The sequence below is a fragment of the Argopecten irradians genome, unplaced genomic scaffold (genome assembly GCF_041381155.1).
Source record: "Argopecten irradians isolate NY unplaced genomic scaffold, Ai_NY scaffold_0202, whole genome shotgun sequence".
Lineage (NCBI taxonomy): Eukaryota > Metazoa > Mollusca > Bivalvia > Pectinida > Pectinidae > Argopecten > Argopecten irradians.
This window is the reverse complement of record NW_027187669.1, coordinates 32,389-56,985: the sequence shown is the minus strand read 5'-3', so window position 1 is coordinate 56,985 and position 24,597 is coordinate 32,389. Positions and strand designations below refer to the sequence as shown.

The following is a 24,597-nucleotide window of genomic DNA, read 5'->3' as shown; positions in this document are numbered from 1 at the left end:
ATCAATAAATATGACGAAAAATGTTATTTACGTTTTAGGATTCTAGAGCAGTATTAATACTTTTAACGTCTTGCACTTACGGGGAGACACAATATAAACATACCAAAGCCTCTCAAAATATAGACATTCATACACAAGTGACAATGTGTTGAGGACATAAATAAGATAACCAACCAATTAACAAACTAATCTTTTTTTTTCAAACGTCAGAATAAAGAAATGCCAAAATTGTAATTATTTTGAATAAGAAAAACGTCGAATTTGAAGGATCTTTATATCCCTATCCTGTGTTTGTACAGTGATTTGGGAGACTGCATAATGACCCTGAATATTAAAAAGTCATCAATCAATAATAAAACAAGGACATAGTCATTCAGATCCCCCGCCAATGGAGATATCAAAGCTGAAGTAAGTGTGATTGTGGAGACTTATGTGTATGAAAAAAACCAGGAAAAGTGCAAAAAATGAAAACCTACAAATAGCAAAAGGTACTACTAGACCATAAAATGAATGTGTCTATGAAGTGGAAATGTCTCTGCTGGTTTTAGAGTTATGCTCCGGAAATGAACCTGCTACAAAAATATGATATTTTCAGCAATGTTTCTATGGTTACAGAAAAAAAGCACAAAAAGTGAAAACCTAAAAATAGCAAAAGGCACTACTAGACCATAAGAACAATGTGTCTATGAAGTTTCATGGAAATATCTCTGCTGGTTTTAGAGTTGTGCTCCGGAAACGATTCTTACACAAAAAATCTGCCATTTTCAGCAATGTTTCCATGGGTACAGAAAAAAGGACAAAAAGAATATATAAAAATAGTAATAGGTAAATAAATGGTAGCATTTGCATTACTTGACTATTTAAATTACATATTGTATATAGACATATACTTTTAATTTAAAAAAAACCTATTTATATGTAATTTTACAAACACAATTGTATAGTATATAAGTAATTTATCTTGTTTTTCTTTGTTTTCCAATAAAATAGGCGAACAATACATTGTCTTGTTTTATTATTTACCACTGAATTTTTTCTTTGTAACGTTATCTAGTTCATCTAAAGGAGACCTGATGTCAGAAGGAAGTTGACTGGATTTTCTTGAAGGGGTATCCTTCAAGAAAGGGTCAATCTTTTTCTGATTGTCATTTTTATTGTCTGTTTTTTTGGAACGCTGTTTTTTCGCTTTCTGTTCACTGGGTGGTTGTGACATATTTTTGTCTTTAGCAACACTCTTTGTTTTTTGTATCCCTCAGGATCTGTCTGATCTCAGGAATAGCAGATTCCTTTTTATGTATATCGTGGTGATCGTCGTCGTCGTCAGTTTCTTCACCGTCATCTTTGTCGTTATCGTCGTTATCATCATCATTTTCATCATCATCACCATCAGATTGCTCCGTCTGTTCATTGGTATTCTCCCAAAGAGCAGGACAGTTAGCTCTAATGTGTCCTTCAGTCTTGCAATGTCTGCAGACTTTGTCATGAGTACAGTCTTTGCCAGGATGGCCAGTCTGCAAACAATTGCTACAACGAGCGTTCTCATTGGGCTGTCCCCTATGTTGAATAATTGCCCGGTATTTACCACCAATGGTCATGGCGGTGGGAAGAGGATTGTCCAGCTTCTTGGTGATAACCAAGCGGGTCACCGGTCTCGCAGTTCGTTAGGTAGCCATCAACCCGCAGTCTCTCACGGTATAGACTTTTTACCTCACAGCCCTTGAGTTCGAGGTCACGCTTAATTTGCCCATCGAAGGCAGATAAATGAACATTCTTTACACGAATCAACGTGGTGTCATCGTCATGTGTATTCACGATCATGGGGTTTGAGTCGTATATTTTTATAGTTTTGTTTTGAAGTGCCAAACCTTGTGTGACCAACTTCGCACGAGAGTCAATGCTGTCAACATAAATTCTCCACATCCCTCGGACTCGCTGCAGTCCAGATAGCTGTTCGATAGGGATTATGTTACCAATCACTCTATAAAGTTCAATGTGGTTAAGCCATAGTTCCTTTGGAACTGTTTTTGTACCAAAGATATCAATTTCTAGTATAAAGACAGGCTTTACCGTTCTCGCTGCCGTATAGCTGCGATGACGTAGCTCTGAACGACGGACGGAAGATTTCTGACAGATGGTCGTCGTCAGAGCTACGATTCCGTCCCATTGCCCGTAGTGTTGCAAAACATCCAGCGGTGAAAATGTTGCATTTCATGTGTGTCATGTAATTTTTTTAATTAATTCAACAATATCAAACATTTTTAATATAAAATGATTATTTATTTACCCACCTCCATGTCTAAATTATGTTTTGAAGCACTTTTGAATGGCTCACATCTCCGACACGGCTCACTTGGCCGCCATGATGCTTCTCGTTAGAAAGTCTCGCGCTCCAAATATGGCACCTAGTACCATATATGGAATGACCTACAAATTTTCACTACGAAAGAAATAAATGTTACAAAGTTTTTAACATGAACTTTAAAAATTCTTTTTTTGCTTAATTCTTAATAATACTTACATTTGTTCAGTTTCACCATATTTATTCTTAGTTTGTTGGCTTTTTAAAACTTTTTAACATATTTTACCTGTTGAGTGTTTCATTTCGTCACGGTTTCCGGTAAATCAAACATGGCGGCGTATTTGAACAGAATTATACATGTGTTGTGTTTGCCTTGGATTTTACCACTAATGGTTGATGAAAGATTATAATCGAAAGGTTTGTGAATTGAATATTGATCATAGTTGTCAGAACAATACAGTTACATAAGGATAATACCCGAAAAATATATTTTTATCAGTCTCAAAGTGCCCGATGTGGATCACATCGGGGCTTGCAACACTAGCGGCAACGGGGTGGAATTCATACCCTGCCGGGAACCGGAGTGGAGGCAGGGTATGATTATTCGTTCTAGCTGCCGTAGGCCTAGCTATTGCCGCGTACGATTCGGCGCCATTTTCCTCAGTCAGAGTGGTCGCTGAGTGGGAATTTGCCATTCTTCGGTTTGTTCCTCAGTTCCCTCACTGTTTTTTGTTTTGTTTTTTAAGGTGTGGATTAACTTTCCAATATCTCTCCTTCCTAGGATTAGGTTGGTTTTCACAAAAAAGTCGATAATATACTCAAAATGTCTGGAGCACGAGAAATCACCCTCTGCCTTAGCTCAAGGGCAGATCACTCAGAAAAATTATTATTTCACAAAGCAAGAGCTGAAACGATCATCTGACATCTAGGTTCTACATCTCAAGTTCTTACAGAGGGCAGGCAATATATCTTCAAAAAAATTATATTAACACCGGTTATTCACAGGCAAAATATCTTGACCTAAAATCAGGCGACCACCTTCCCAAGACGTTTTAGGCCAAATATATATATAGAAACCCAATTAGATACCCACAGGGTTTCGGATTATCTGCAACATATATGATTTCTGTAAGAAGAATCGTTCAATGGAAAACCCAAATGTATTATGTTTTACACAGAATATGTTAAAACACAGCCAAGTGACATCAACCTACCATGGATCTTCCTGGATCCTTGAAACAAAAGTTATCACGAACGACAGACAAAACACTATGACTATTGGTTATTCTGATAAAAAGTTGGGATAAAAATGGTCAAACTCGTGCAAATCGGCACACTACAGAATTACCATACCATGTTCAAAAGTGTCTATAGACTAGAGTGCACCAGAATTCATTTTTCTGGAAAGGGTTACACCGTTTATTTACAGTTGCCATTTTTAATGCAGTACGAGTGTGTAAACAGACACTGTTTCTACAGGATAATACTGTAATACATGTTTGAAAAGAAAAATCAATGCTCCTTTTGCATTCTAGACACTTGTGATTGTATACGTATGTCTGTTAATGACATATATATATATAAATGAACGAATTATCTATGAAAAATGAGCCGTTAGAGGACAGTATCTATGAAAAATGAGCCGTTAGAGGACAGTATAGCTCGGCATCATTGTTATTCGAAACAAGAGTTGTCGGACGACATAGCTTGCCAGGGGTGTGTGCAAGGAAGACACATGTCAAATATTGAAAGCTGTATCATTTATGGTTAACATTCTATAATAAAATTTTTATAAGTAGCTAAAAGGTCATGGTCGAGGTCACCAAGTCCACAAATGCAGTTCTGATGGAAAGAAACATATCAAATATGAAAGCCCCGTCTCTTAAGGTTAACATTCTATATTGGAAAGGTTAATGTTTTTTAAAAGGTACACCATTTTCTGTCTAAAAGTCTTTTGAGCTACAATCTTGCAGCTACGGCAAAAACCAGTCCTATATATATTGTGCTTTTGAGACACTTGTTCTTTTATAATTTAAGCTATTAGTAATACAATCATATACCGGGTAATACATAGCTTTTAAATAAAAAGATTTGGTCCCTATCAATCGGTTTTCTAGCGACACCCTTGTAGATCGTCTTTCATAAAATATACACTTTTATAATATTTTTCTTTGCTATATCAAGTTCTAAAAGTATTGTACGTAAAAATAGCTTAATTACATATTCTTTATTAAAAACTGAACGTCTTTAAAAGATCATGCAGAATAAATCCACTTCAAACTTTATGACGTAGCTACATGTATAGTCTACCTACAAGTACCCAATTCAGTTTGTTTTGATTCTTAATTACCGGTAAACACAATATGTTTATGATCCCAACCCCGCAAGTTATCTTGACCGTATATTGCGTCATGGTCCAATAATTATAACTTGTCAAACATACAGGTAAGCCACAGTATCCAGCTATACAGGTACCTCAAGGTGACCATCGATAGATGGCCAGAGGGCAGAATCGTTGTCTTCTGTGTTTGCACGGCTTTATGAGAATGGAGGCAGTATCTTTATATATAATATGTGATTTTAGAATTGTTCCAATGGAAGTTTCTTAAGACAAACAAATACACTTTACCTTTTAAAAATCATATAGGTTTGTGAGTTTGAAACACAAAAGTACCATTCTTATTAGATACATGTACATGTTTGTTGTAGAGCCTGGGTAAACATGTACACCATTTCCCGGGGGAGGGGGGGGGTAGATTGGGATGAGGTAAAAACTAGCTGGCAAAACATATAGTAAGTGATGCTGAATACACCTCAATTATTGTCATGACAGACAGCCTTGAAGTGGAGCTGACGGGAGCTGTACAATGCGTAAATCAAGCATGTCTGTCACAACCTTGAATTTACCAATAATACATGTATATATTATAATCAAAATTAATTTAGATTATGTACTTATTCAACATTGTAATATGGTATTTTATATACATAGTCATGATAATCAGGTTTCTGATATATGTAAAAAGCCAGTGTAAAAAAAAAAAAAAAAATTAATGAAAAGATATTGGATGAAATATGATTTTCCAATAATTTTGAAATAAATGTTTTAGTTAATTATACACTTGGTATTTTGATTATTTTTTATTTTAATATATAAAGCTTCATTATCAAATAAATTAAAATGCACTACCAGTAAAAAATACATATCCCTATTGACTACCATTGTTGTATAACTGTTCGTATTTGTGTGATGAGTACAATGTATGTGTAGAGAGGCTGCCGCCTAAGTACAGCATGCTATAAATGGACCTCCTGGGGTTGGGATAAGGTACTTCATGTATACAGGTGTTGTTAGTCTGTGATACACTTGACTGAACATATTGAAGGGTGCCCAAAGAAGGCCCCAGGCCCCTGGCCCCACTCTGACCAATGTTAGGTAATTTAGATTATCATATCCGTGTGGTTGATGGAACAGTATGAAGTCCAAGTGACCATGGCAACTGCAGTCCTAGCCTAGGGGTCTACCTTTCGAGCAGGCATATTTGTACAATATACTATGTATACATGTATGGATCACACATTGTAAACAAGGTCAGAATAGGATATTGTCAAATTATCAGAGTTTCTAGGATTAAAATAATTGTGACAAATTCAGAATCTAATCAACAACTATGAATCTACAGTTTAAATGGGTAGAAGTTGGATTTATTTTGATTGTCTGTTTAATTTTATTATCAGGCATGTGACCTACATTTTTCCGATCGGTACTTTGAACAGTGTTGATACTAAATTTTTTGCTTTCTATAAGCCAGTGCTTACAGGTTCCTCAATCGGTTGACACAATAAAATGTAATTTCTAATGCCGATTTTTAACGTCTATGGACGAATGCCGATTTTTAACGTCTATGGACGATTTCACATATTTTCAATGCTTTGCAACGCGCCAGGTTCTATGTAGCAAATGTATACGTATTATACATTTGACAGGATTAAAACTATTTCGCGCACCTTGCCGTTTAGAAAACTATATTCAATGCATACATAGTTAAACATCTTATGAAGAATTTAATTTGTTTATGTTTATCATGATGTCCTTGCTTTAATTATGCCCATCAATATATCCTTTTTAATCAAAATATTTTGCCGATCAAAATATCTCTTGGGCGACGATTTGCTAACACTGAAAATCTTACTCCCTGCAAGGTTCATCAATTTATGCGTTCGAAAAAGAATTTCATCTTTAAACTACATATCACTAGCTAAGAAAAATAGTTTTTACTGGGAAAATGCGGACTTGAACTATCCATTGATGAGACATAACCAGTACGTGGTTTACCGTGGTTTACCGTACGCAGTTAATTTGCTTTTATAACTTCTAATAAACGTCCTTATTTATAAATTAAATTGTATGATAATATATATTGATACATTTTACTTTATATGTATCTATTCAAATAAACACATTACAGTACGAATGATTTCCAGTAATTAACGGCAATTTTATGTTGCAATAAATATTATGTTTCTGATCGCAATAAATATTTCTATCTGTCAAAGTCCATATAGACTGCAGAATAAATACATATTTTCTCATATCTCTGTGGCACATCATCTAGTCTGTCTGTGGTCTTAATGTAGTGGACATTTTACCTGGACACGATGTCCACCTGTAGTGGACACCGTGTTCACACGTAGTGCACTCCGTGTCTACCTGTAGTCTAAATCTTGTGCACTCCGTGTCTACCTGTAGTCTAAACCTCGTGCACTCCGTGTCTACCTGTAGTCTAAACCTCGTGCACTCCGTGTCTACCTGTAGTCTAAACCTCGTGCACTCCGTGTCCACTCGTAGTTCACACCGTGTGCACAATGTGTAACCTTTAGTCTACTACCAACTGTAGGTCAATGGTCAGGGTCAAGGTCACCAGGTACCCAAACGTAGTACTGATGGAAAGGTAATGCCACAATGGACACACATGTGTATTATTAATATGCAAGTCCTATATGCAATAGTATTGACAACACTGTTTTATCAAAAACTTTTAACCTAGATAGCAAGCTGGTGAAAAATTCCTGGCCTCCATAGTTCTAAAATTTGTGAGCATGAGTTCAAAATTGACATATTCGGTGGTCGTATTCACCATTATAGTGGAACAAAGTACCGATGTATAGTATCTACTTTGGATAAAACAAAACAAAAAAACAAAAACAAAAACCTGGATAACAACACACAATCGGAACCACTAAGCATGGAGCAAAATATCATCGTTTATAATGTTTAATGTGATCATATTCAGTGCAACAACGAACGTAATTGAGAAAACCAATTAAAATATCCAATACATTCTCACCACTAATATAATCCCTCTCCCCAAAAATCTAGCACAACACACAAGTTTTATCAAACTAGTCGGGGAAATTGATGTGGCCATATTCAGTGAGACAACGAACCCGGATATTGCTACCAAGCAGGCGTAACTATGTCAAACATCCTGGTACTGGGAAAACAAAAGTAGATTTAATAGAATTTGATGCTGTTGTAAAGGTCACCAAACATATAATTTAAAAATAATACCAGGATATTTTAATAAGATAAAACTGAGTGGTTTTCATGATTCCAAAAAGTATCTGCATGTAATATTAGGAACATGTCAAAAAATAATTGATACATGTACCGCACGCAAGATTATTGCTTTAATATCTATATTGATACACCGATATGTTTGTCCGTCACAACCACCCATCCTCAGTATCTCAACAACTACTTCTATGTTGATTACCGCAGGCAGCACTTCCTAAAACAATATAACTACAAACAATTTATATCTTTAATAAATAAACAAAATTAATCACAGGTTGTTAATTTCATAACGGTCATTGCATGACAGGTACCTCCTGTTCCCATTTACTTATTTTCTCCTGGGGCCACATATCTGCCACGGCCATCTATATGTTTTGTGTTGACAAGTATAAGCCATTATAGGAGCAACATAGATTACGGGGGGTTTCTTTACATTACCGGGGATTTCTACTAGAAACGACAGAATTGGAAATGGTTTTTCTTTTAAAATGTGTTACAATGCTCAAAGTTGATCAAAAGTAATACACGGATTATAGTATGCCAAATTGTACATTACAAAAACTTGGAAAATAGATAAATTTACCAAAACTGACCAGGCGAGGTGTGACCTAGCTATGCCTGCTTAGTAGCAATATCCGGGTTGGTTGTCACACTGTAATATTGGTTTACAAAGTCATTGTTAAGACGGCTTTATCCTAAGGTTTTAGGTGAGGATTTTTTTTCATCATTCTGATCACTTTTTTCTTGATCGTTTCCCATTTTCGTTTCCACACAACGCCCCCCTTCCTTCTACTTTTCGAAATTGCACCCATGCATTCCTTCATTTTTGGAAAAGTCTTCGTTTGAAAGTTGCTGTGCAGAAGTTCCTTTATTTCTGTCTCTTCCTCCTCTGTCCAGGCCTGTCTGGTGCAGGGCTTTTTTCGTGGAACTTCGTCTTCTGTTAAACATAAAAATAGAAGTAATTGAGAACAAAATAGCCCTCCTATTATTTAAATTCATGTTCATATAAAAGAGGGAAATTTGATGGATCTTCAATAAAAATAAACAAAAAACAAGAGCACTACATATTCCCTCACATGACCATGACATCTGACCTTCAATAATCATCATCGAAGCATAGGTCATCACCCAACTGTTGTATGACTTTCTCTTTTGGGTATTCCCCAAATAGAGCATGTTGTTTGCCGTCATTTAATTTTGTGAAGAACCTAATTCCCCTGATCGCATTGTTTGACACAATGATACTGTGCATATTTTGTTTAATCATTTAAGATAGCTTGGTAGCATTCTCTGCTGGTGCACTATATATATACTCGAAAAATAAAGTTAAGGATCACCCCTATGTTATTTCAATAGGTACCGATTCAAGAGTTTGGTCAAAACCTATGGTTTTAGCACAGTGCGATTTTTACCTGTATGTAAGGACACTACCCGGAACGTTTCCCAATAAAAAATAATTTTTTTTTTTTTTTTTGAAATTTTTAGTTTCATTAAATTAAAATTTTATTAATCAAAGTCAACAATTTGCAAAAATATGGCATTTTTCATCCCTTATTGACCATATCAGAGACGGCTATATAGTTGCTAGTAGAAATTAAAGGGACAATTCACTCAGGCTAATTCTTTTACATAAACAAGAAGCAAAATATAGCATAAATGTATTGTTCTACATTTCTTATGAAACATATAACGTAAAACATTGATAAGTTCCATGACATTGTTAAGTATTTTAATTAATATCATTGAAATATCAAATCGTTGATCAATACGATTAAGCAGGTACAATATGGACGTTGTACCCATACCCGAGTCAAAGTCACGCACGTCAAACAAATAAACTACATAACCACTGAGAAGGTGATAAAATATTTTTTAGGCAAGACAATTCACCAAGTAAGGTAAACACACTACTGTCGGAGCGATTTGAGCAGTTCGAGACAAAAGTTGCATTGCTCTACGATCAAGGGACAGGGTTCGGCATACAAGATATTCGACCACAATGTGTAATGGCGGACAGCGAGCGAGTTTGAACACCTACACACATGTCACAACCACGGACTTTTCATGCATATCACAGTAAAACCGACTGATTTAATTTTCATTAGAACTGGGTTTTTTTCGATATATGTACAAACTTTAATGTTCTCTTAGACTGAATTGTCCCTTTAACAAAATAACAGCAATTTTTAAACAGGTGTCAAAATTACCCCATTCAAACTGTACACTTTTTTGTGATTTTAGAAAAATAGAGGGGTCACCCTACAATTTTGCCTTTAACTCGTTCCAGTTATGTCAGACATTGATTTCCCATAATTGGGCATAGTCCAGAGATGTTAATCTAAACTTTCTAGCACCAAAAGTAAAGTTTTACAACCAAATATACTTTTTATGTCAAAAATTTAAATTTGTGAAAAATTGCCTTTTCTCAAAAATTGTTGAATTTTGTAACGATATTTCTTTTCTAATCTCAAGTCTGGTGTTCAATGTTACCGTCACAGTACATTAGCATGACCTATTCCTAGTCGCATACTCCAAAGATTTTTTTGAGTTTTTGAGGTATTGGAAAACAATGCAATCTCTATAGGAACTTAATTCTGTGACCCTTAACTTATTTTGCTGAGTATATGTCGAGCCATTCCGCTTTGTTGATAATATCCAATTTCAATGAATTTCTGTCAAGTCCAGCATCTGGAACGTTTTTCAGCCTCCAAAAACCTCAATTTTTCTATCCTGACATTAATTCTTTGTATGAAATGATAGTAGGAAGCATTTGATGAAGTCTAAGTTCAACTAGATGTGTTATAACTTTGAGGAAAATGGACTTTAATGCAAATTCTCAAAATCCCTCAAAATTCTAAGTTTCTTACCCCAAAAAACCTAGAACCTGTCGAAATATTTTCTCCATGTGTTCTGATTGATACAAGGAGAAACTTGACCAAGTTTCAGCTCAATCGGATGTGATTAACTTTGTCGAAAGTGGACTTTAACGCAAATTCTCAAAATCCCCTTAAAGTTTTTTACACCCAAAAAACCTAGAACCTGATGGAATATTTTTCTCCATTCTTTGTCCATGTGTTCTGATTGATACACAGAACAACTTGATCAAGTTTCAGCTCAATCGGATGTGATTAACTTTGTCAAAAACTTTGTTTAACGCAAATGTTGACGCCGCCGCGGCCGTCGGAAAAGTAACACCAAAGTCGAGCTTCCCCTTCGGGGGCTCGACAAAAAATCAATTATTCTGATTAGTGTAACGAGTTTAGATACTCCTAATACATAATTTATATTCCAAGTTTGGTTGCTCTAGCTCTGATATTTGTCAGAAACAGAGCTAAACACAAAACCTTAACATTGTTGACGCCGCCGTCAACGGAAAAGTAAAACCCATGTATCGCCTTTTGTTCCTAACCATAAAGTCGCAGCCTCGCAAGCGACACAAAAACTGTTTTTTCAGGCACAAACCTCTATACACTCAGTGAAAGAAACTAGAATTGTCCATTTGGACCTTATCTAATGATTAGAGATGTCCCAAATGCAGTCATTGTGAAAAACCTTACACCTGGGTCTATCTTTTCTTCATCATTGATGATTTGGCACCCAAAAGAAACTCGTAAAAGGGTTCAACAATGTCTCATAAACTACGGTATAATTGATCTATTGTTTTGACTTAAGTTTGGAGAACTATTATGTGCCGTTCAAAAAAACGATCTGGAGCACTGGTAATGCCAATTGTTCAAAAAGTCATGACCAAGACAAAAACTACTTTACCTTCCAAATCAACCTCTTCATTCTCGGGCACATTCTCAGGAGACTCTACATGTTGATCAGATTCCTCTGCATGGCAGCTCACCACCTCTAAAATAAACAATAAATCAATGTAAATATGCTTACAAGTTACAAATGACATATTGGTAATTATTAGTTAACTACATTAAGGACAAGATATTATTCAGATTGTTGGGATACATTTTTGTATTTAGAATGTTTGGGATGTATATTTTTTTTTTTTCAAGAAATGTTCTCAGCTAAAATAAACAACAAATTTTGTAATGAATATGGAAAATGCGTGGCTCGAACCCTCGACTCCTGTAACCCTAGTTTAGTGTGCTAACCACTGAGCTATTGCACCGGATGTTGGTTGTATGCGAATAACTTATTCACGGAAATGAGAAGGACTTTCTATACTACTGACGCAGCATTTCGTAGAACACTTGTGCAGATAAGCTAAAGATATGACATTGTTTTTTATTTGAGTTTCCAACTATGCTATATATAATAGAGAATTGTCATCGGATAACACACGCTGGAATTATTCACATACAAGAATCACACGTAATTATAAGTATCGCCTGTACCACTTTGTCAATAAAATCACAAGTAATTTCTACAACAGAAGTATAAATAAACAAATACACCTGTCAGTATGTTTCATATTTGGAATAGAACATATACTGTTTTAGAAAGAAAACTAAAGAAAAAAGTATAAGTTTAGCATCCTATGTATTGTCTAAGCTCCACAGCCTCTGAAACGCACATCCAGGGGAAAATCCTGCAGCACTTGGGTGTGATGAGGTGCCAATGATGTCCTTTAGCTATATTCCAAGTTTGGTTAAGATTGAACTTAAACTTTTTGAGAAACGGATCTTAACCAAAAACTTTAAAGTCAAGATATCTGTGAGTCAGCATCCCTAAGTTCCACAGCCTCTGAAATGCACATCCAGGGGAAAATCCTGCAGCACTTGGGTGTGATGAGGTGCCAATGATGTCCTTTAGATATATTCCAAGTTTGGTTAAGATTGGACTTATACTTTTTGAGAAACGGATCTTAACACAAAACTTTAAAGTCAAATGTTGACGTCGCCGTCGTCTACTTAAAAGTAACACCATAGTATTGCTTTTCGCTTCGCGGGCTATACAATAAACACGAAAAATGCAGAAATTTTCCCCCCAACTCTAGATGCCTAAATCTCATAGCCGTAAGGTAAGGTCCTCTGCAGTTTCTGCAGAGAACCTAAAAATCTAATGGTTGGCATGTATGAAATTTATTATAATACTGGTAATAAAAAAAATAGGGGGGGGGGGGTATTATTACTGTGTCCCAGTAGAGTTACGGCAAACAAACCATATTTATTTTGGCCTAATTAAGCTCCCCCTCTATTCGAGAGCGAGCTAAAAAGGTTAAGTTCAAGAGATTTACATTGTTCACTAACTGTTAAAATCAAAGTGCCAAGGCCACTCATAGATGCTGTGAATGAAGGACTCAAAGAAAGGAATAAAGAATTTTTTTTTCATTTAAATATAAAATTTAGTAAACTATACATAATTAAGTGTGCAGTGTTGAATTTCGGAGTTTAATAAAAAATATTCACGACATACCGTATTTATTTTATGATATTTGAAGTTTTTCAAGAACAATAAGTTGAATAACTTACCGGTATTGTCCTGAAATAACTGTAATAAATTTTATTTCTAAATTATTTTTGAAATAACGATTTCAACACCAATGAAACGGTTCAGAATCTGAGTATCATTTTTTTTATTATTCTTTATTAATTGCTAAATTATCAATTTCATCAATGTCTCTTCAAATACAAAAAAAATAATAAGTAAACATTTTCGTATCTTAATATCCTCTTTACATTGAAGAATATTTTCGGAAAAATATAACATTAGAAATATTACCATTTCCAGATATGTTTTGGTTTCCTTTTTAGAAAACTAACATGGGTTGCTTTGACGACTTTTGACTAATAAATCATGGCCAGATACTTTTGCCAAATAAAAGGTACATTATTTCATTACGTATATCACTCGGATTTCTTTTAAATTCACAAGAACGCTAGCCGTTAACATCAAGAAAACTTCATGTAATGTATCGGGCTTTAGCAAGTCTACGTAAGATCATCGTGCAGAACATTTCTAAAGGCCTATCGCGAGTTTTGCTTTGCCGACTTTTGACTTATTATAAAAAGGGCCATATACGTTTGTCAAGTAAAGGGTACATTATTTGGTTACTTATAACAGTCAAATTTCTTTTGAATTCATAAGAACGCTATCATCAAGAAAACTTCCTGCAATACATCGGACTTTAGCAAGTCTTCATAAGGCTACCGTACATTACACGGCAATATAAGTTCATTTGTCACTTTAAGTTGCTCGTACATAAATAGATCTATATTATCATGTAAGTTTATGTTGATAGATTTGGTACTTTTTCCCTTTCAATATACCGCAGTTGTCGATAAACAAGAGACAGAGCTCCCAGTGACAGATCAATTAACTTTTACTGCGCAATAATATCTCAGATATAGTTCGTCAATACAACCAACACAAAAAACTTTATAAGCGTTATAAGAACTTTTTTTGCAGTTACCTTCCTAACATTTGATTACAATAATCGACCATTAGCAAGAATTACGTAAAATTTAAATAAACATACACAATCCAAAAACCACCGAAAATCTGTCGCAGAGGAAGACAGCGAAGAAGGCGTTGTTCGTGATTTTCGGGAGACCAGTGTTCTCGGAGTAATACAAATATTATAGAGTCCCAACTGAACACTTAAAACACTCCATCCATGGTGTATAAGTATGTACAAATTCTATGTCTGTGGTTTTGAATATTGGGGTTTTATTTTTTCATACCATCAAGTATTACGTGAAATGAACAAAATAACTTTTAATTTTCATCGCGGAGTGGTTTCATTGTTTTGATGTGCACAGGCTCTCCGAGCGTGCCTAAGAATGCTGTTTCACAGCATCAAAAACATACCTGTTAAGTCAATGTCCTGTAGTCTTTGCCCAGCGAATTTGCGTGCTACGTTCAGATCTTGAAGGAGCATTAACTTCCCGATATTGACTCTTTCAATGAATCCATTGGTGGATCTATAGTGCATTTTGTGAATTGATGCTGTATGTCCCAAGTGGTTACACAGCCACTCAAGCTCAAAGTCTTTCATATCAATCACCTGAAAATAGTTCATAAAATGCATAATTCTACACTTCCTGTGTAAATTGGCTTCGAGGTGAACAAGACATGCAGAAGGCTTGTGGAACTAATTTATATCACTAAAATGCTATATAATTGTTTGTATCTAGATATATCTAAAAATACATGTATATCTCGGCATTATATCACTAAAACAATTGCAGTGACGGGGGGGACAAATACAGGAAGCATTGATTGTATACACGCTCACACTGCTTTTTTTAGGCCAAAAAAATTTTAAATACCTGGTTCTCAGGCCAGTTTTTCATAAAAGAGATGAGGGAGAGAAGTAAATTTTTTATCATTTTATTGGTGAAAAAATAGAGACGAGGCATTTTTTTACTCTTCCTTTAATATTTATTATTCTGTCTTTGTTTCACATCAATGAAACATGTGCTTTAGCCATATGGTTAAAAATAATGGATATTTTGGGAGACTGTTTTGTAGGCGACAATTTTTTTTCCATTTAGTCTTCTTTCACAAAATTATGAGGGCGATTTTTTTTATTCAACAATGAAAAATATACAAGATGAGGGGCTTTTATTGGCTTCAAAACATATGAGGGGGGGCTGAGAACAAAGTATTTATTTTTTTTATATATAATGGGACACATTTGAGCAGTAATTCTATATTTTTTTTTGTATAGAAATCCCCTTTTACATATTTCAAACAATTATGCGACAAAGACTGGATATTATAATGACAAGAGCTATAGGACAAGCTTGAAAGTGAGAAATGCAAACACATACTTGGCTCAAGGTGGCAATGTATTTTCTCATTGTGACCGATGTGATCTGTTCTGGTGCACTCAGGGAAAGTTCACCACATATCGACTTCAGGGAGTCATAAGCACGGATTACACCATCGCCTATTTTTCAAAGAAAATGAAGTTTTTTATTAATGTACATAGTCAATTGTTTAACAATTGCAGTTATAACCAAGAACCACATGGTCAGCAAACAATAGTCTATCAAACGTAAAATTGCAAAAGTTGTTAAGGCCTAAAAGAAATTGTTTGGAATTACCAAGACCATATTTACATTAAAATATCCCCCCCCCCCTGACTAGGAATATCTTAAAACAAAATAATTTAAAAGATGTGTGTATACTGGTACCCTTCTTATGGACAGATTCACAAGAGATTCGTCTTTTTCTCATTTGGTATGTCCACTATATGGTCATTTGAAAAGGAGGGTTTTCCCATGACCATTCTAAAAATAACCAAGATGTGATTAACTTTGTCAAAAGTGGACTTTAACGCAAATTCTCAAAATCCCCCAAAATTCTAAGTTTTTTACCCATGTGTTCTGATTGATACAAGGAGAAACTTGACCAAGTTTCAGATCAATCGGATGTGATTAACTTTGTCGAAAGTGGACTTTAACGCAAATTCTCAAAATCCCCCCAAAAGTTTTTTACACCCAAAAAACCTAGAACCTGATGGAATATTTTTCTCCATTCTTTGTCCATGTGTTCTGATTGATACACAGAACAACTTGACCAAGTTTCAGCTCAATCGGATGTGATTAACTTTGTCAAAAACTTTGTTTAACGCAAATGTTGACGCCGCCGCCGTCGGAAAAGTAACACCTAAGTTGAGCTTCCCCTTCGGGGGCTCGACAAAATACTTTAACCTAGCTGTCTACAGACACCGATGCCGGGGGTATAGCAATAGCTCCCTTGGACTACATAGTACATACCTGTGTTTGCGAATACATAATTGTTCCAAGGTTTGACACCAACTGCCCTCCTTACATCATCAGCCATCAGTGTTTTTGCATCCTCAGGAACAAGAATTGGAACAATTTTTCCATTCTATTGGGGGGGAAAAACGATATTGATTAGTATCAATTAGTATTATTAGACATCTCCAACTCTTTCGTAACCGGACTCGAGATCGGACTATAATGTATTGGTTTTTGAGTTATAATTATTGAAAGGAGGTGTTGCATATAGGGTGAAAATCTGCCCACGATAATTTTTTGATTTTTGAATTTAAATTAGTTAAAGTGAATAGTCGGGCAAAGAAAACCAGTCTAAATGCGTTCATTGGCCTTCCAAAAGTTCTCACATATTAATACTAGTGATGTATAATCGGTTGAAAACTGTAATCGATCATCGGTTGAAATCGGTTTGTGCTTCCGATGCGACTTTTCCGACTATAATCGGTTCTGAACTATTTCTTTTTTGTGCATACTTTTTTACTTGAAATTACTAATTATGCAGGTGAACTTGGTGTTTGCACATGTATATATACATAGATGTCTAATAAATTGATATATCAATATTGCACATGTAGTTATTTACTGCTTTCCATTACCCATTGGTTCTTAATTATGTATAGTCACCCTCTGGCTTTTGTAACATAACATGAAAGCATGGTGAGTGTTGTGATGCATGTTCATTTACCAGGTACTTTTAGCATTAAATAACCTTGGGGTTCCAACTAGTGTAGAGAGTTGTCACAAATCCTCAAGTAAGTGAAGTAACACAAAAATACAATCAGTTGTAAAGTTCAATTTAATTTATTAACAATCTAATAGCAATAGGCATCACTTGCCTTCAAAATAAACTTGGTGAAAACAACAAATAACAGAAACAAACAAACTTAGCAAAAGAAAAAAAAGAAAAAATAAGGAAAAATGCCAGACTTAGAACTTTATCCGATTAATCGGTTACGGGAAACCAGAACCGATCATCGACATCGGAAGGCTCAAACAAGTCGTCAATCGATTATATCCGATGATCGACCCACCACTAATAAATACGACGGTCAAGTTCTGCTTAGTTTCCCAGTTCTGACCATTTAAGTAAAGAAAAGTTGAAAGCATTGAAAGCGAGGCTGCGTGGAAATGTAACCACGGACATAGTGAGCCGGGAGGACGTTTTAGAATTCCCAAACTTTAAATCAATTTCTTCGTACGCAGACAGATTTTGACGAGAGATTTTATTTTTCATTTTCATAAGAAATTATACTGGATACATTCACACCATTTTTACCGACTTTAGCCATCATTGCCCGACTGTTCACTTTAATTGCATTAATACACATATGTCTATAGTACTTAAAACCCGATTGGACCATTATTAGGAACCCCTGCATTATACCGATAATACGATAACTAAAAATATTTGCGTTTAACGTGCATACCTTTCCTCTGATCTGGATCAACTCCTGGCTCGTTACAAGGTATTTCTCCAAGTCCGTTAGATCCTCCCCCATCAGTGCCCGATCTGCCTCGTCCAATCCTTGCGATCTTGACTTGTAGTTTTCAAGACTGTAATACAATATATATGCAAATTAGAAAAGAGACTTAAAGCATTGTGAACATTTAAATAAATACTGCAACAAACAAACCTGCAGATACAAAAATGTATCGGATATTAAATCCTATACCGATTGCATTTAATTTAATAAAACCATCACTGGAAACATTGTGGAATCGACCAGTGGCGTTGGCTTCTCATTTTATATTTCATTTTAATTATAATGCACACCATTGTTTGAAAATGTGCTGAATGCTTAAAATGTTGATTATTTTGTTATCACATATAGCTTGGATGTTAGTTTGTGCGATGTCCATTTCCTATTGTCCAAAAACGAAACCTAAACTTTTACAGAAATCCGAATATTTCCTACTCCGAATCCGATTTCATACACCGCACCGCTAAATACAGCACTTCCATTGGCTCGATTGGACACACCCCCTTAAAAATTTGTTCGCATAATTTAACTTGGATGTATGGTTTCGGTCAATTCCAGATGGATTTGAAGCATAATTTTATTGAAATTTCTGGAGGTACCAGGAACACATTTCAACCAAATGCGTAAAAATAATCAGGTCTCAGACCTGTTTACCCTGTAAAATGTCAACACGTAATTTTCCAGATTCTGATGTGTATTTGCCTGTCAATGCGTAATTTTAAGTTGACCATCGTACTTGGGTCAAAATGACTAAATTAGTAAATTCGACCACCTAAAATAATTAGTACCTAGCATCATTTATTGATTTTCCAGGGTTTTTCGAGGCTTTGCATTGATTTTCAAGGCTCAATGTCATTGTCGAGGGTTTTTCTAGACGGACATTAAATTCAAGGGTTTTTCAAGACCTGTACGAAACCTGTTACAATATCAAACAAGAGATCCCAGAGGGATCTTGGCGCCCACCAAAGAATGATCTATGTCTGACAATGGAAAGAGGGATCTTTTCCCTGCTTTTCAAACTTTTTCAAACACGACTACACATAAAATTTGAGACAGATCGCTGCAGTACTTTCTAAGAAATAGTGGTAACAAACTTCAACAATGAAATCCAAGATAGCGGCCGTGCAGCCATCTTGTTGACCTATCAGTTACAAAATGCAATATGCACAACTAAGGCCCTAAGGGAACCTACATATAAAATTTGAGAGACATCCTTTCAGTACTTTTTTTAGAAATAGCAATAACAAACTTTAACTATCAAAATCCAAGATGGCTGCCAGACGGCCATCTTGTTGACTGATTGGTCCCAAAACGCAATATGCATAACTAGGGCCCTAGGGGAACCTATGTATGGAATTTGCTTGAGATCCCTTCAATACTTTCTGAGAAATAGTGGTAACAAACTTCCCATTACCAAAATCCAAGATGGCCGTCTGTCTTGTTGACAAATCAGTATCAAAAACACAATATGCACAACTAGGTCCCTAGGGGAACTTACATATGAAATTTGAGAAAGATCCCTTTTGTACTTTCTCAGAAATTGCGGTAACAAACTTTAACTATCAAAATACAAGATGGCCGCCTGGCAGCCATCTTGTTCACCGATCGGTCCCAAAATGCAATATGCACAACTAGGGCCCTAGGGGAACCTATATATGACATTTGAGATAGATCCCTTTAGTACTTTCTGAGAAATAGCAGTAACAAACTTTAACTATCAAAATCCAAGATGGTCGCCTGGCAGCCATCTTGTTGACCGATCAGTCCCAAAATGCAATATGCACAACTAGGGCCCTAGGGGAACCTACATATGAAATTTGAGAAAGATCCCTTCAGTACTTTCTGAGAAATAGCGGTAACAAACTTTAATTATCAAAATCCAAGATTGCCGCGTGTCCGCCATCTTGTTGACCGATCGGTCCCAAAATGCAATATGCACAACTAGGGCCCTAGGGGAACCTGCATATGAAATTTGAGAAAGATCCCTTTAGTACTTTCTGAGAAATAGCGGTAACAAACTTTAACTATCAAAATCCAAGATGGCCGCCTGTCGGCCATCTTGTTGACCGATCGGTCCCAAAACGCAATATGCACAACTAGGGTCCGAGGGGAACCTACATATGAAATGTGAGAAAGATCCCTTCAGTACTTTCTGAGAAATAGCGGTAACAAACTTTAACTATCAAAATCCAAGATGGCCGCCTGTCGGCCATCTTGTTCGCCGATCGGTCCCAAAATGCAATATGCACAACTAGGGTCCTAGGGGAACCTACATATGAAATTTGAGAAAGATCCCTTCAGTACTTTCTGAGAAATAGCGGTAACAAACTTTAACTATCAAAATCCAAGATGGCCGCCTGTCGGCCATCTTGTTCACCGATCGGTCCCAAAATGCAATATGCACAACTAGGGTCCTAGGAGAACCTGCATATGAAATTTAAGAAAGATCCCTTCAGTCCTTTTTGAGAAATAGCGGTAACAAACTTTAACTACCAAAATCCAAGATGGCCGCCTGTCGGCCATCTTGTTGACCGATCGGTCCCAAAATGCAATATGCACAACTAGGGCCATAGGGGAACCTACATATGAAATTTGAAAAAGATCCCTTTAGTACTTTCTGAGAATATAGCGGTAACAAGAATTGTTAACGGACGGACGGACGGACGGACGGACGGACGGACGGACGACGGACGGACGGACGACGGACCACGGACGAAAGGCGATTTGAATAGCCCACCATCTGATGATGGTGGGCTAAAAAACTACAATTACCTCAAAGCCTCTAGTTCTCCTGAGCGACGCTTGTTGTAGGTCAAAAGCCGTGTTTCCAACAACATTACAGCCCGTTTGTAGTTTTCAAAGGTCTTCTTAACGTTCATTCCCATTTCCTTAAGTTCTGATGAAACTCGTCCTCCAAGGATGGACAAATCCTGCGGTATCGGAAGAGGCTTGTGAGGCCTGTTCATGCGGTCCTCTCTAAGTTTTAGATGTGCCATTCTGGATACTGAAATACTCCACTCCATTTTCAGAAGCGTTGTAAATTCTTCCGCTTCCCTCTTTTGGTCTTTGTCATCAGATTTCAATGCCAATCCTAGCTTAAGGTTTTTCATTCGTTTGATGTCAAATCCGATCTCTAATGTACTGGATGGACTTTTCAAGTCTTCTTCATCGTCATTCTCCATGCTTGCACACAGGAGTGCTGCCTCACACATTTTGTCGAAGTACATGGGGCATATAAATTTGCTCATTGTCATATTTGTGTTAGTGATTGTCCTGAGATGTTGAAGGAGTCTAGCTGCTCCTCTCATTCGCGACGAAGAATAATATTTCCTTTTCAATTTATTTCCCATGTTCCTCTTAAGCCAATTGTTTCCCAGCGATACAATTAGCGGATCCCCTTTAGCGCATTCCGTTACATCATCACGTGACATGATTGTGTAGACTTCAGACACAAGCTTTTGTGAAGGAGCATCGCTTACTTCTTCCAGCATTGTGGACGATCTAACAATTGCTTCTCCTTTTGTCATTGTTTTAGAGCTGTTTTTAACTGCGGGGCATGTTTTTGCGTGTTTAGGGCGATAGGCTTCAAGCTTGATCCATTCTAAACAATTGGGACATGGCCCATATTCCTCAGAACAGAAACGTCCAGTTTTTCGCGATATGATAAGTTCTCCTCCTTCTATTTTAACGGCCAGGTTATGGGCATGGTCACCCTTATTCCTCAACAATATTTGCAGAACTTTTGATTTGCTTTCATCTTTTGCTCCTTTAAGGGAAATTAGTTCATTTGTTTCTGGATTGTCTTTGTGTGTCAATAGGTGTTTTACTATGTTTGTACACAGTTTCTTGCAAATGAAGCAGCAGTGGTAATTGTTGTAAACGCGATCTGTGGCCTTCTTCCGTCCTGTAGCCGTGTGTTTCGACGTTAACTTCTTTCTGATAAAAATGCTCGGATTTTTGGTATCGCGCTCAATCAATTCCTCTGGTAAACACTCATGACTGCATGATACAGCAGAGCTGCTGGACGTAGTGCGGACATTCTCAACTTCCTCATCCATTACCTCCCCACTGGCGCTGCATCCTTCATTTATTGAATCCTCAACCATTACCTCCCCACTGGCGCTGCATCCTTCCTCATTTGTTGAATCCTCATCAATTTCCTCCACACTATCACTTTCATTTGCTGATCCTTCATTTTCCAATTTGAAGTCACTGTCCGCATTTGCCGATTCATCCATTTCCTCCTCACTGTCACTGTCCTCATTTGTCGATTCTTCCATTTCATTCCTATCGTCTTTTCCCGCGTTTTCCGAATCCTCGAATTCCTTGTCATCGACCCTCTCATTCACATTCTCCTTTAAGTCACTGTCCTCATTTGTCGATTCTTCCATTTCATTCCTATCGTATTTTCCCACGTTTTCCGAATCCTCGAATTCCTTGTCATCGACCCTCTCATTCACATTCTCCTTTAAGTCACTGTCCTCATTTGTCGATTCTTCCATTTCATTCCTATCGTCTTTTCCCGCGTTTTCCAAATCCTCAAATTCCTTGTCATTGACCCTCTCATTCACATTCTCCTTTAAGTCACTGTCCTCATTTGTCGATTCTTCCATTTCATTCCTATCGTCTTTTCCCGCGTTTTCCGAATCCTCGAATTCCTTGTCATCCACCCTCTCATTTGCATTCTCCTTTAAGTCACTGTCCTCATTTGTCGATTCTTCCATTTCATTCCCGTAATCTTTTCACGCATTTTCCAAATCCTCGTCATCGCCATTTACATCCAGGAGCCCCTTGGAGTCACTGTCCTCTGTAGATTCTTCAATGTATCTGCTAGCTTCTGTAAATAGAGAAACATATAAAATAAGATCTAACTGTAATGGCATGAAATCCCACAAACCTCCTGCTGAACCTATAGCTAAATAACTTCATTTATGTCGGATATCGAAAAATGGAGAATCACTTAATTCAAGAATAAAAGTTGGATATATAGAGGTTCCATGACAAGTGGCTGTTGATTATCCTTTTTATCTCGGTTGAGTTAGTTAATTTTCCAATTTACGAAAGTGCCCGTTGTGGCCGAGTGGTTAAGGCGATGAACTTGAAATCTGAGAAGGTATTCCAGGTCTTGGGTTCGAGCCCAGGCTGCGGCGGTTACGATGGGTGCACATATACGAAAAAATGTCTTTGTCCTCTATGTTCTGTGGATTTTTCAGCATGTAATTACAGTAAACACAGGTTATTTTTTTTGGCCGTAGAGATGAGGGGGTTGGGTTAGGTTTGAGTGGGAGAAGTTTCAGTTGGAGAGTACCATATTTATCCGCAAATAAGCCCCGTCACTCTTTTGTGGAAATATCAATTTCATAATAGTAACATTAGTGTGGTTCACAAATAAGCCCCCTTCCATCTGAAGTACTAAAATTTATCACAAGGGGAGGGGGCTTATTTGAGGATAAGCACAACAAACATGCCACGTTCAGTCGAGGCCGAGACAATTACCCTTTACAGCCCACTGTAAATCGTCCATCCAAGATTCCAATGTCTTTGGTTTCTTCTTAAACGATTCTGCAACACATAAATTTAATACAAACATATTAAAATGGACCATTTATACTATACCACTCAAGACAACAAATGTCTATTCATAGACATATTTTTGTACCATAAAGATTCACACATAATTGATTCCCATTAATAAATATGTTAATTAGTCCTAATTTGATTGGCCATAGGTCACTGACCGCTGTAAGCCCCATAGTAGATTTATACGTCTTCTGATTGGTCAAGCCCCTGATTTAGCCCTTGTAAGACAAAGGGAGTCCCCACTATAGAGCCCCATCCATACAGCTTCAGATGCCATCTTTGAAAATTGAGAATATTTCTAAAAATGTCAGCATTTACATACTGTTTTAGAAGGTAGAAGAAATTTAAAACATCGTTTTCTCGGGTGGCGCCTGGCCTTATGCTTATAAGGCCAGTTTGGCGTTATTTTCGCTCACCTTCGCTAAAATTTTTCAAGAAATTTAAAATCATATTTCCTTATAATATAAATCTAATAAAATAAACGGCTTCCCCGCTTTATCAGGGGTATGCCAAGATTTAAGAGCCATCCTATTGTTTAGTCTTTATTTCATGAAAATTTTGAGCAAACAAAGCTCGAGGTATGGACCAAGAAGCCTTACTGATTTGAATGTAAACATGTATATAACTAATCTTTAGCAGGACAAAAATGGACCATTTTTAACAATTTGAAAGCAATGACTCCAAGATGTACATATATTTAACAAATGGTGCCAACTTAATACAGACAATTTTATACCACCTAAGTCATGGATCATTTTAACAATTTGAAAACAATGACACAAAGACATACATATTTACCAAATAGTTCCACTTAATACATGGACCATTTTATACCACTTAAGACATGGACCATTTTATACCACTTAAGGCATGGACCATTTTAACAATTTGAAAGCAATGACTCCAAGATGTACTACTATAAATTTAACAAATGGTACCACTTGTCTT

The 24,597-nt window shown here is 36.5% G+C and overlaps 1 protein-coding gene across 1 annotated transcript; it reads right to left on the bottom strand.

The window, feature by feature from the left end:
• Positions 1 to 7,904: 7,904 nt before the first annotated feature.
• On the bottom strand, positions 7,905 to 23,633 carry LOC138312090 (uncharacterized). Its single transcript, XM_069253147.1, has 5 exons — positions 23,566 to 23,633; positions 20,842 to 22,906; positions 18,016 to 18,142; positions 16,565 to 16,679; positions 7,905 to 8,814 (listed from the first exon to the last, which is right to left on the bottom strand). Exons 2-5 carry the CDS (start codon positions 22,791 to 22,793, stop codon positions 8,573 to 8,575), a joined length of 2,436 nt encoding a protein of 811 aa, XP_069109248.1. The 5' UTR covers positions 22,794 to 22,906; positions 23,566 to 23,633; the 3' UTR covers positions 7,905 to 8,572.
• Positions 23,634 to 24,597: the final 964 nt, after the last annotated feature.